The 12,929-nt window shown below is 45.6% G+C and overlaps 1 protein-coding gene across 5 annotated transcripts in view; it reads right to left on the bottom strand.

Moving 5' to 3' along the window:
• Window positions 1–1,581: 1,581 nt before the first annotated feature.
• AMOT (angiomotin) overlaps window positions 1,582–12,929 on the bottom strand; it is a 57,262-nt gene continuing 45,914 nt past the window's right edge. For all 5 annotated transcript variants that reach the window (XM_082770598.1, XM_082770602.1, XM_082770601.1 and 2 more), the window contains exons 8-13: window positions 10,335–10,484; window positions 8,307–8,497; window positions 5,998–6,120; window positions 5,132–5,364; window positions 4,049–4,273; window positions 1,582–2,975 (exon numbers count right to left, since the gene is read on the bottom strand). In XM_082770598.1, the coding sequence (XP_082626724.1) occupies window positions 2,875–2,975; window positions 4,049–4,273; window positions 5,132–5,364; window positions 5,998–6,120; window positions 8,307–8,497; window positions 10,335–10,484 (1,023 nt within the window). In that variant the 3' untranslated portion in view covers window positions 1,582–2,874. The remainder of the gene's footprint in view (window positions 2,976–4,048; window positions 4,274–5,131; window positions 5,365–5,997; window positions 6,121–8,306; window positions 8,498–10,334; window positions 10,485–12,929) is intronic.

The raw sequence follows: 12,929 nt of genomic DNA, 5'->3' as shown, positions 1-12,929 counted from the left end.
TCCCTGTCAAAAATTTCAGGGGCTTTGCTTTTGGGAGAAATCAAAACTGTACAACAGGGCAAAGAACTTGACCTAAGGACTGTGAAAATGCATCACTGGCTCCCAAATTCACCTCTCCTGGCACAGAAACAGTAAGGCTACCGCGATCCTGACGGCTTGCTCCGTCAGAGACCACCTGGCTGCCACTTTCTGAGGAGGCAGCTGCTGTGCATCGTCTGCATTACATTCACATAAGACTATTGTGTCCTTTTCTCTACAAAGAATACAAAAATAGATTGCAGCGGAGCCCAGTTTGAAAACAATGAGCTGCAAGGAGGATAAACAAATCGTTTTTACCTAGTCCAGCTAACAGCCAATACCGACTGGGGAAAATCAGTTTTCTGAAACAGATTTTATCTGTAAAAGATCAAAAATGTCTGAGGCACTTCAGAATTAAAGTGAATCAAGTGAGTTGGAATGGTTTGTCCAGAGCCCTACAGCTGCAAAACTTCTTTCCTACTGCTGAGAAGCACTTGTAAAGATGGAATTTTATTTTTTTTTCTGACTTTAGAAGAGCAGAAAAGTACTCAGATCTCTCTCCTCTCTCTCACACACCCCAGTGGCATTTGATCTCCCTTATGGTTCGTTCTAAGCCCAAACCACAAAATCTAATACAGAACATGAAGCTGAAAGGGCAGAAGGATGGACGTAGTGACCTAATGGGAAAAGCTTCTTCTGCATTTCCAGCAACTGGGGAAGAGGAAGGGAAACCACTTAAAATCACCCCGAGTGGGCATAACTTCATGTAACAGGATGGAATTAAGTCAACAGAAATAAATGCAAGGGGTGAGAACAAAGAGGCTGGGAACAGTTTGTCTAGAAGAGGGTGGAGAACTAAATCAAATTCTTAGAATACCCTTAGAAAAGGTCTGCTGTACTCCAGAACATTGTCCCATATGGCAGAGACTGTCCAAGCCTTAAAGTGCAGCTCTGGAGTGGCTGACGCAGCGTGCTGAAGGCTGTGCAGCCTGTTGGAGAGGTCACTAGGCAAAGTCCGGCTATTTAGCCTTAGTCGCATCTTGCAGTAAGGTCAGGCTATTTAGGCTCAGTCCCCAGCTCACAACATACACATTCTACCATCTCGAACTTCTGTGGGTCCAGGAATATTGGCTGGAGAGTACTAGCAAGCAGTAAATTTGCCAGGGATGCCGGGAACTGCTTGCCTTGCTTTTCTAAGCGATGACCACCAGAAGACGAGCAGGATCCAACTTGGAGCTGATCTTTAGGCACTGCTAGGGTGAGAGAAGGCACCTCCCTCCATCTCCCAGCCCTCCACTGCAAACTTCACATTATATTTGTTGATCTGGTAAGGCCATTTCAAGGGGACACCTTATCACCAGTGTCAACCAAGTAAGAATTGAGGACATTCACTAGCTGTTGGATGATTAACGGCTATTTTTTCTAATTTCTGGAGTGATCCGAAATTAAAGTCTGGCTACTCTAACGTTGCATGGAAAGCTGAGGCTAGCCAGGCTCCTGACACATGACTACGAGCTAATTAAACATTTAAGCATTCAAGTAAAAAAAGGTTTTTAACAGAAATTAACATTGAACTGTTTTAATAAAATGCGAAGACAGTAACAAAAAATACTCGAACATTTACTTCTACTGGTCTTAGTATCTCCTTACAGCACCTGTGACTGAAGCATTGCTGCATTTGTGGCAGTTTCCACAGATCTGAAAGAGAACCTGACAAGTAGAACGCGTAACTTCCTTCCATAATGCCTCGGGGGGGTTATTTAAGCTGCTCTCTCCAGTTAGATAAAGAAAAAAATAATTTGAAAGGACAGAATTCACCATCTGAAACTTTACACAGAGCTCCTGTTTAAACCTCTACCTCCGAGGCTTCGCTATGTGAAAAAGCATCTACGATCTCCCAGAAGGCAGGACATACAAAGGCAGGCATGTGAAATACAGAGAAACCTGTACAGAGGAAGTTCTCCAGAGATGAAGTTGCTAACACTGAAAAGCAACAGCGCTCGCCGCTTGCACTGCTGTCAAGTGGGAGCAGTTCCACTAAAGCCCAAATTGCGATGGCAGAAATCTGACCTAACAAAGCAGGACCTAGCCTGCAGAACGTCCTTTTTAATTTACGTAAAACATGAATGCAATATATTAATTACTATCCACTGTATAAATTACTGAAAAAGTATAAAAGCATGGCAAATCTTTCGATGCAACTGAAAACATGAAATGTGACATTGATCACCGGAGTCTTGTCTGTTCCTTTTTTTAATAGAAATAACACGAATTGGGGAAAAAAAATACCCTACTGAAAATGCAAATCTTTCCAGCCTATGACTATGAAATACCTGTTCTGAGTTCTCACTCTGACTGCAAAGAGAAATCGCCCTTGATCATACCTCATCTCAGCTTCTTCTGAACACCTGTGATCTGAAGCCACTACGTGGTGCTGACAACTAAGTCCCTGGCTCTGATCATTACGAGGCCTTCATGCCCATCGTACTGTGTTAAAAGTAGACAATTAGCCACCAGCTGTGAGAGCAGGTACTTCTGTTTAAGACTTTCAAAATACTGAAATGAAATACAAGATGCAGTGCGCCTAAGTTCTTGTTTTTTTATCCAGACGTTACCAGATCCAGTAATTAAAAAATAAAGGGGGAAACTTTCAAAGAACAAGCGTTATGGACTTTTTTTTTTTATAATTTAGAACAAATTATAAATTAACCTGTTCATACTTTTGAGACATAATATACAAGAGCAAACAGCTGAGTTTTCTTTTATTACTCAGGTACTACAATTTTTTTCCCAATAAAAATGTCTTTTAAAAAAATTCTTGCTATTGTATCCCAGCTCAGATCCTGGCACAGCCTTTCAGATGAGGTATTCTACCATCTCTCCATCTGGGAGGTCCTGACCCATGGTCTGAACAGGGGCTTTTCTTTCAAGGGTGCTGGAGTGGAAGAGTGGCCCATCTATGCAACGAGGAAAAACAAGAGACAGACAATCACAGCTGTAATGTCAATCACAGGCAACAACCGTGAGCACAGGATTAGAAAAATGAGGTTAACATTTTAAAAGTCACCTTCTGTCATTGGCCAAAAAACAGTTAACAACTTATTATTTAATAGTATTAAAAAAAAAAAAAAAAAAAAAAAAAGCAATTCTGCATGTATGTAGCCAGACAAATGAAGATATTTTCTCAAATTCCCCCCGGGTATCTCCTGTTGATCCACAACAGCCTATAAAACTGGCACAACTACATTTAAACCAATGCAGTCAGTGTAGGCTTTCACCACAAAACCTGTTCCTGTCTCCCTCAATACCTATTAAATAGTATAGCATGGGCAAGATGCACAGCAGACCAGCCAAATTCACTCTTCCATAAAGAACAACACAACTGTAATGTGTCTGTAAGTCGAAGAGGCAAGGTTGTGTAATCTGCATCGATTTGGCTGAGCGGGCTGGAAAATGAGCAGCTCCTGCCAGCTCGGAGCTCTGTGGGAAGCAAATCCAGCCCCTGGGATAGCCACTGTCAGGTGGATCTGCTTACGGCAAGGCTGAAGTCGGTCCCACGGCTGGGACAGGGCATGAATGAGACAGTGTTATCATGGTAGCTACCTTCCCTTCTTCTCTGTCCTCCTTACCTAAGTCCCCTTTGCTTTGAATACCCACTGAAACACGACAGCCAGTTTCTACGGCCCATTTTCATAACCTGCTTCAGCCCCACGTGCTGCACACAACTTATTTCAGAGCAGATTGACTCAGAGACTGTCCCAGGATTTGCACATACCTGCTCCAGTTCTGCAACCCTGCTATACCTCCCTGCCCGGTGTGCCCATGCTTATCCTGCCACTCTTAAAGCTTTTTTCTTGTTCAATTTTGAGACTCCTCAGCCCAGAAACCTGTCTCTGAGAACCATCTGCCCTCCCCAAAAGTAAACCCAGGTTTCCTGAACAGATAAAGCTCAGGAGCCTGCCCTGTGGAGCAGAGCTAACGCTGAGTGAGTGGCAGGGGCCCCTCCGTGTGGGCAGCTGAGGTTCCTCACCTGTTTTGTCCGTGCTGTAGCCCAGGCTGGTACTGGGGAGCCGTCCTGGTGTGGGAGCTGCAGCAGGAGGAGCAGCTTTGCTTTGATCGCTCCCCCGGTCAGTCTGGGTGCTGCAGTCTCTGCTGCCCGTTTTCGAGTGGGCTGACAGCAACGGGGTGGAAGGAAGGACAGGAGAGGGCGTGGAGGGGATGGATTCCGAGCGATATTCTGTTCCCAGCAGAACACCTGTGTGGAAAAAAGGAAGGAAATTCCACAGTCCCAGAAAACCAACTGGAATCTGTTCTGCCCCTCTCTGTAGCAGTTCCCCTAGGGTCTGGAAGGCACCCTGTGCTTCAGCAACCAGCTCTAATTCACCTTTCTTGAGCGCCTTTCACCACTGGGTGCTGAAGTACCTGAAGAAAAGCAGCATTGTGTTGTTGCATGCAAAGATACCTAAGTCAGCACTAACACCAGGCTTCCCTGACTCTAAGCACTTGCCCAGCTACGGCTGGGTAAATCTGCACACCCTGAGATCAGCTGAAAGAGACCTCACTCACCTCTCAGGGCCATTTGGTCTCGTAGGGAAGACCTGTGGGCCTAATTTCTTTCCAGGAAGAAAGACATAATCTAAGATTTGCTTTGATGTGACTCCTGTTCTCTAAACGATGATGCTGAGACATTCCAGACAGAAGTCATGTTGGCACAGGCACAACACCAGAGGACAGCAATCCCGATTTCTATCTGTGCTGGCTGCTTGCTGAAGGAGGCTTTACAGCTTCAGACAGCCGTAACAACCCACCTGAAAGCACCTGCTTGGGAAACTCTGAAAACGAGATCCCAACTATCCCTAAGGTCAGGCACCAAACCGAGTGAGAATTAAGGCTGAAATATTTGAATGACAGAGCCTGAGATCAGAAGTCACCGTTTCCCCACGTGATTCAAACAAGAGTTGTGCCAAGTCTGTCCCACCTTGCTTGCAGTCAGTTTTGCTGCGTGCTAGGCCAGTCAATCCGGCTGTCAGACACCTTTGTCCTGCTGCTGCTCCTGCCTCCCCTCTAAGCAGTGACTCGCCTATCCGAAGGGCCACAGTTATTTAAAAATTACCTAGACTGCCTTTCCAGCTCTTGTCCTCCCTCTTCTCCTCCAGGATGGGAGTGCTGCTCAGCGTGGACGAATGGGACAGCAAGCCCGAGCCCGCGTTGGAGATGGACATGAGCGACTTGGCGGGCCTCATCGAGGAGAGCTGGTCGGTCTTCCCGGGCTCCTTGCGGGAGCGCTGCTGCAGCACCTTGATCATGGCATCCTTCTCAATGATCTGAGCGTGCAGAGTCTTGATCCTTGTCAAGAAGAACAAATAACAACACTTTTGAACTCCTGTGTCCTCAGACTGAGACCTCAACTCCCCGTGGCTATGACCTGAACTCCCCATGGCATTCAGAGAGGCACAGAGAGGACACCGGTGAGCTTATCACCCTGAGCACTGCCGGCTCACGGCCCCACCACAGCAGATGATGCGTCAGACTTCCTGTACGTACACGAACAGAGCTTCCCTGAGATGCCCACCCGCCTCTGGGTGCTGGAAGCTGCTCCCATCAGGCATGGAAGAGGCTTTGAGGCAAGGCTGAGAGTTATGGGCTGGGCATGAGACCAACAGAAAAAAAAAAGTATTTATAGACCGGGGAGGTTTGCACTGCAAAAATGTTGGGGAAAGCAGGTCTGTGAAAGTGTTAACAGGTGGCTGGAGGTCTGATGAAGATGCCCTGACGAGAGAAGAGGAATAAGCTAGATACAAAAATCTAAGATGGCTTTTGGATTGCTGTGCAGTTACTTCCTTGGCCAAACGAGCATCTGGCATCCTACGTTGTTGCTACTGGTGAAAACCTAAGGATTTCTGGTTCTGAGGCATCTACCCAGATAATTCATTTAAAATCCCCGTCCTAAAGACAGATGGGATCGAAACTACATTTTACCTTCCCTCCATGTCGAGACACCTCCTGTTGGCAAGCAGGATCTCTTCCTCCTCCTTCTGAATGCGAGCTTCCAACGAGGTGTCGTAGCTCGGGTTAGGTGAGTGGCTGATCACCGTCGTGTCCCTGGGAAGAAGCAGCAGAGCAGATGAAGGACCAGCTGAACATGCTCCTTTCCTCCTAGCAGCACAAAATGATTGCTCAAAAGTAACAAACAGGAGCATTCACTTCTTTTTTTGAGTTTAAGCTGTCTCAGTGTCTTCCAGAATTCCATCTCCCAGTCCTAACGCAGGAAGGATTACAAACACATGCAATAATTGTAGCAATGGTCAATCTACTGTCCATCCCAGGCCAGGCTGTGATCTAGCGGATTCACTGTGAATCCACTGTTTCAACTGAAAGAATGCTACCTGCACTTCACATGCAGTTTTTTCCCTTCTCCCTCCAAAATAGGGGATCTAAGTATGCACTGAAGGGAGATAGTCACGAAAATTTTTAAGCAGTTCTAAGCACCTTGGTCCAAAATACTTGGAATGAACTGAGAACAGTTTTAGATGGACTCCACACAGTGCCTGATGTTAACGCTGTGATGGGTGTTCAGTCCATTAACCAAAACCTAACGAGTATTTTATCCTACTTGTTGCTGTATAGTCAGGACGAAGTCACTGTGCACTGCTTTATGTCACATGCACAGCATAAGAGCGTGTTACTGCCATAGCTATGCATTGATTTTTTTTAAAAAAAGTTCGTTACCAATAGCTCCAATTCATTGTGATAAGAAATTTGTTCCCTCAAACAGGAACAAGGCCTAAGAACTGTCTGGAAATGTGCATTTAACCCTACAAAAGTTCAGATCAGGAATGGCAAAGCACCAACGTGATGGGCACAAGAAACTCATCATCAAAGAAACCTAACCTGACCCAGGTACAGCCTGGGCTGTGCCTTCCTGCTACCTCAGCTTCCTACGGGGTGCTGTTTTCCACTACCAAAGAAAAAGGAAAGCAAAGTTGTGCACAGCACAGGTGAGGTTACCACCGAAATGAACGAAATCCCTCACAGCCTGTTTTTGAAAAGGCTACGTAGGTACCAACTGCAGGTACCAACTGCACAGAAACTTGCAGAAGCCCTGGTGCTGATGGAACAGCCTCTTCTGAGGGCGCTAGAAGGAAATGGAAAACCAGGGGTCGGCTCTTTCCTGCCTGGAAAGCGTTCTTGTTCATTTACCAAACCCGACCAGGCCTAACACGGCCCCTCTCACTCCATGACAAACAATAGACCAGACTCCTGTTTATCAGCACATGCTGAAAATATAACACAGCCTCTCGGGACAAGCAGTAGCGAGAGCCTTTAGAGAATCTCTGGGGAGGCAGAGAACAGTGCACAAGAAACATCAATACCCCAAAATAACAGCCAGCTTTTGGAGCAAGATAAGATAAGCCTTTAAATGCTAACACAGCAGATCTGTGACTTCCCCCTGTAATTCGAGTATGATCTGATGTGCTAGGAAGCCAGCTGCGATAACATCCCAATTTGAATCTGGTTCCTGAAACAATCTAACATAAAATCTGCTGTCAAGAAGCAGAAACCAGTGATCAATGAAATTACATGTAAGCACTACCTGACATTAAAGAATTGCACTCCAATAACAGCTCTTGCTTGCCAACTAGCCGAAGCACTTGGGCCTGTTTGCAACCGTATTTATTATGTGCTTCTGGAGAGCCATCTTGTAATGTGACCTTGTTACCAAATTTCAGACACCCTTTCCCTCCCACCCCCACAAGCACTGCTCTCTACACACAGCAGAAGGTTTTGAGCAGAATTTCCTAGTAGACGTTTCTGGTTAGTAACCATGTTGAGGACAGTACCACAAAGTAATTTGCAAAAACATTCTGGAGAACAAGCAAGCCATTCAGGGTGAGCGATGTGATTCACCAAGCTTACCCCATCCCGCATGACTTCAGCAAGGACTGACTCCTGTTTAGAAAACAAGCAACAAAAAGCAACAGCAACCCTCCTCATACATCTGTTTTGGAAGCAACAGCTTCGAGGAACGGCTCAGAACAATTCTAGTCTGGAAATGGTTCTTGCATGTGGGGGAATCTTCCCCTGGCAGAAAGTTTTTATTTGTTGGCAATCGTGCAGCTCCCAGGAAAAAGCTGCCAAGCTCCACTTGCACGCAGAAGTTTGTGAAGCCATTCAGACCACAAGGAAAGGTATCATGGGAAGGTGGTATGACAACATTCCTCGGTGGGAAATTCAACATTCAACTGGAAAAAGAAAATTATCCCTGCGCTATGAATAGTCTCGTTTACCTCTGAGCAGCCACGGTTGCAGCTGCATCCAAAGCGAACTGCCTCATCACGCTCTCCTCCAGGTATTTCTGCTCCCACTTGGTCATGTCGGCTTCCAGAGCAAGAATCCTTTCTTCCTTCTCACGCAGGAGCTCCATAAGCGCCGTGGCGTTGTACTCCGACACGTTGGCAGCCTGAGATGTACCCTGACGCTGGTTCCCAAAAACAAAACAAAAAGAAGTCGCAGGATGCACCTGTAAGGCTCAGGGTCGGTTTGTTTGCTTTGGGCTGAAAGACAGAGGCTGGGCAGGAGCAGCGCTGGCTCAATGCAAGAGCCCCCCAGAGGGAGACGCAGCAGCCTGAGCTGTGCTGGGCACACTGGGTGATGGTCACGGTCTCCTTTAGAGCTTAACCTGAAAGCCTGCAGGCACATTTTCAGCCTCGCTCTGTCCAAACCTGGCAAAGCCAGGCTTCTGTTTTCCAAACGCTGAGGCTCAGAAGTCATAACATGCCAAGAAGCACTCCTCAGAAAGACAGCTGTACTCATGCTAGAGTGCTTCCTCGTGCCACTCCACAGCTGGTGGGTACTAACAGGCAAATATCTGCGATGGAAAACGCTCCTTACAGCTTTTTTCCATGTGCAAAGCCCCAAGTGAGCGCCAGAGAGCTGGATCATGCTACTCAGGTCTGATGCCTACAGCTCATCCATACTGCCTGAAGTAACTCAAACTTATTTCCAGAACTGCTCCAACAAAGCACAAGAATTATAACAGCTTTAAAAAGAAATCCAAAATATTAGGATATATAATGTATTAGAATATATAGTATATATTAGGATATATTGGGATTCGATTACTAAATCACTCCGATCAGTGTACACCTGTGGATTAAGTAGCCGGGAGTTAAAAATAATTTAGTTCTAAAGCAAGACTTGAAGACAGACTGCTCCTCTTCTCTCTAATCAAGAAAGAGCAGAGATTTGCTGTGCTAAAACTTCGAAGTGCAAACTTCACAGTTTTATATGGAAGTCTCATCTGCGATTGGCATGATATTTGACTTAAAAATAAAAAAGTTACTTTAAAAGAAAAGAAAGAAATTGGGCAGGCAAACTGTTTCATGTCCAGCTCAGAATTCTGAAACCATGACAAGAAATTATTTTTTTGCTTTGTAGCAGGTTCGCAGTTAAAAGCTGTGGGGTTCAGGGCAAGTAATCTTGCATGGTAACGTGGAAGAAAGCTTATCAAATTACTGTAACTCCAATCAAACCAATACAAAATACAATTAATATTTAAATATCCGTTCCTACACAGATATGGCAGTCGAGGACTAAACATAGCCTGTGACTGAATGTGATTTAGCACCCAGGCATAAACTGTCAGGTTTGTAAATTTTTCTGGAAAGAGGATGCAGGCCTGCATTCGATGCTTGTTGAAATGCATCACACTGTAACACCACCTAAAACCTCACATCGTAACACCCTGCACAATCTACTTCTCACTCATTCATTCCACTGAAAAAGACTCAAATTACAATTCCAATATGCTCCACGGGAAGCTTCTGCCTGTTTCCATCAGTTACCTTTACGGAACTGGTTTTGTGATTTTGGTAGGCTTTTTTTTTTCAATACAGAAGTTTTTTGAAGGGCCTCTTTTTCAGACCAGCTGTTAATGAATTTTACAAAAATTTCAATCTGTGAGCAATATTTTTAAAATAATACAGAAGTAAATATAACCAGGTTACTCAAAGATAGAACACCATGCAGCTAGATGTCTATGTCTGAATATTGTCAGGGGATGGATCCCTTATTGCTACCTTATCTACGTTTTCTGGTCAGAATGGAATAATTAAATCAAGTAAAAACCAACAGAAAGGCCAGCGTGATGATAACTACCAGAAGAAAAATTTGCTCATTTTACGTGGCCAGCAGGAAAGCAGCTAACAAAAGAAAAATGTGCTCATTTTGCATGATGGAGAAAAACCACTGCCCTTCTCTCGTGTGTGGTGTAGTGTACAATCCCAACAGGAGCCGGGCAAGGCAGGGAAGGATACCTGCTGCATCCGCAGAGATTCCAGCTCTCGCTCCAGCCGCGTCCGCAGCCTGTGCTCCAGCTGCTCCCGCTTCTCACACGCTGCCTGCAGCTGAACCAGGGCCTGCTGCATCTTCTCCACCTTCTCAACGTAGACCTGCTTCTTCTTGAGCTGAAACGAAAGGGAAAATGTAACTGAAGTTAGGTAAGGAGAACAAGGGAGTCAACTTCTGGCCTCGTACGCATTGCAGAACGCTGCAACGGCAGCCAGGAGGAAAGCATCCAGTTGGAGCTGTCAGGGGGCTTCAGACTCCAGCCTGGGCTCCAGACACTCTGCGGGTTACAGCTCTTCCCCATCTCCACTGTCCTGCTAGGTTTGTTTGTTCTTGCCGTCCTCAGCATCCCCGTGGTAGTGACAGGGAAACCGAGGCAGGTATTTGTTGCAGATGTACCAAGTTGGGTTGGTACTAGAGGGCATTTATGTGACTTGGTGCCTGTTACCGAGGTAACTGCAGCAAAGACAAGGATTAGATCCAGCCCATCAGCTAAGAACAAGGTGTTTTTTTTTTCAGTGCAATATTGAAAGCTGCTGGCAGGATCCCATTCCAGTCCCACTGCAAAAACAGGCTCAAGGTGTACACTAGACACAGCCTGGAGCTCTCCTCCCAGTAACCATCTTAGCACACTTCAGGCAGAATAAAACCAAACTGAAACACAAAATTAAAAAGGTCAGAATAAATAAAGCACAAGCCTATTCTAACCCACAGAGTGCTGCACTCACAGACGTGACTGTCCGTAACAATCACAGCAACGCCAGGACACTGCATTTTTAGCTGTGGTTGTTGTAAACTCTGAAATACAACATCGTAGGAAGGAGGCAACTTTTCCCAAGTCAGAGCCAAAGCCTAGAGAAGCACCACAATGCAAAACACAGGCTCCCTTATGCGAGTTCAAAGAGCTACTCTGGAGCTTCATGGAAGAGAAGTCCATTGAGGGGTATCGAGGACAAAAGATGCTGTTTGGGCTCAGGAAGTCCTTCTTGGAAGCGGAAAGGGGTCTGGGAAAGTACCGCTGTGTGGTGGCCCTGTTCAACCAGTGCTCCCGGGAATCTGCTCGTAGTTACGGGGCAGCCAGGAGAGCAGGCCTGCAGGACTTGGATCTGAGTGAATCGAGCCATCCCTACACCACGCCGTCCTTCCCAAAAGGTCCCGCCACGTGATGCTTCAAACGTCTCCCTTTTCATATTCCTGTTCCTTGAGGCAACCCAGAGACTGCAAAGTGAGCACCAGAGAGAAGTCTCCAAACGCTATTAATGCCAGACGTGGCATCCCTTTCTTCTCTTCATAAAGTCAGCAGGCACCTAACCTCACAGCGTGAGTGTCGCTGCCCTAGAGGATTTTCCCCAAACAAGTATTTTATAATAAAAGTTACAGTAACGAGTGAGTAATCCAGCCAAAGGCCTTCCCACCAGTGCATGTACAGCAGAAAGGTATTTTAATGCTTTGATTGCTCAAGATTTCCAACTTGTTTGGAATGGGAGGGACAAGAACATTTTAAAACAACTTAATATTCAGCTGCTACTCTGCAGGGAAAAAAAAATGTTGTAATTAATAGATCTTTTTATTCCGGGTCATCATGCTCAATAGCACCGATTTAAGCTTTGTCAGACTCCAAAAAAATGCATTTAATACAGAAATCCTCCTGAAAATCAGATCTCTCCCCCTCTTCTGTGTGCAGAATTGAGGGAGGAAGGCCAGACCTTTGGTTTCTCATTACCTGCTGCAAAGCACTGAAATCTCTGGAAAGTTTTCTAAGGCAGGTAACGCTCTTCTTCCAAAAGGCAGCCGACAACAAGGTTTTATTGGTTTCATAATTAATAAATCTGAGAACGTGTATGTGTGGATTAACTTTCTGGCCTGCACTCAAAGAATACCAAGTGCCCAGCCGAAAGAGAATTAGGACAGAGAAATTCCGCTGAAATGTTCACTTTGAAAGCGCTCCCATCAGCCCAACCTGCAGGTGAAGCGTTGCAACACGAGCTGTTGCCCAACGTCACAGCACTGCCTGCACATGCCTAACGCATGCACCAGACCTAAAGCACAGGCACGGCTTGCTCAGTGGCTTTCCACACGGAGTTTTGTTTTTCCTCTCCACAAAGCACACTTCATTTTCCTGCATCAGTAAAAAAATAACTGTGTTTAAAAACTTAGGGTTTAAACAGAATTAATTCAGAAATCCTTCAAATCATCTTTAATTTTGCAGTACCCAGATGTTCAGCGAGCTTTAAAGGCATGTATGTGCTCCCGACAACTCAGCTTTCCTAAGGTGCCGTGCCATAATTATCCTTTACATAGGAAATTGTTTTATTTCATGCACTTGCTGCACTGACTCAGTGCACTGCTTCTTCTGGCAGTGCCATTCATCGCCAGCTCTGCCACAGTGAGGACTTGTGAGGAACAATTCACCTTCTGTGAACCAGGATTCTCGGCAGAAGAGGTACTAGCGAAGGCTGATTTTATTATTATTACATTTATAGGTAGTATTTCTGACTTGTTCTGACCTCTGGATGTAAAGAGGCCCAGAAATAATTCTCCCAAGCACAGAGGGACTTCATTAC

Source organism: Aythya marila, assembly GCF_965140915.1.
Source record: "Aythya marila genome assembly, chromosome: 13".
NCBI lineage: Eukaryota > Metazoa > Chordata > Aves > Anseriformes > Anatidae > Aythya > Aythya marila.
This window is presented reverse-complemented; position numbering and strand designations above follow the sequence as displayed.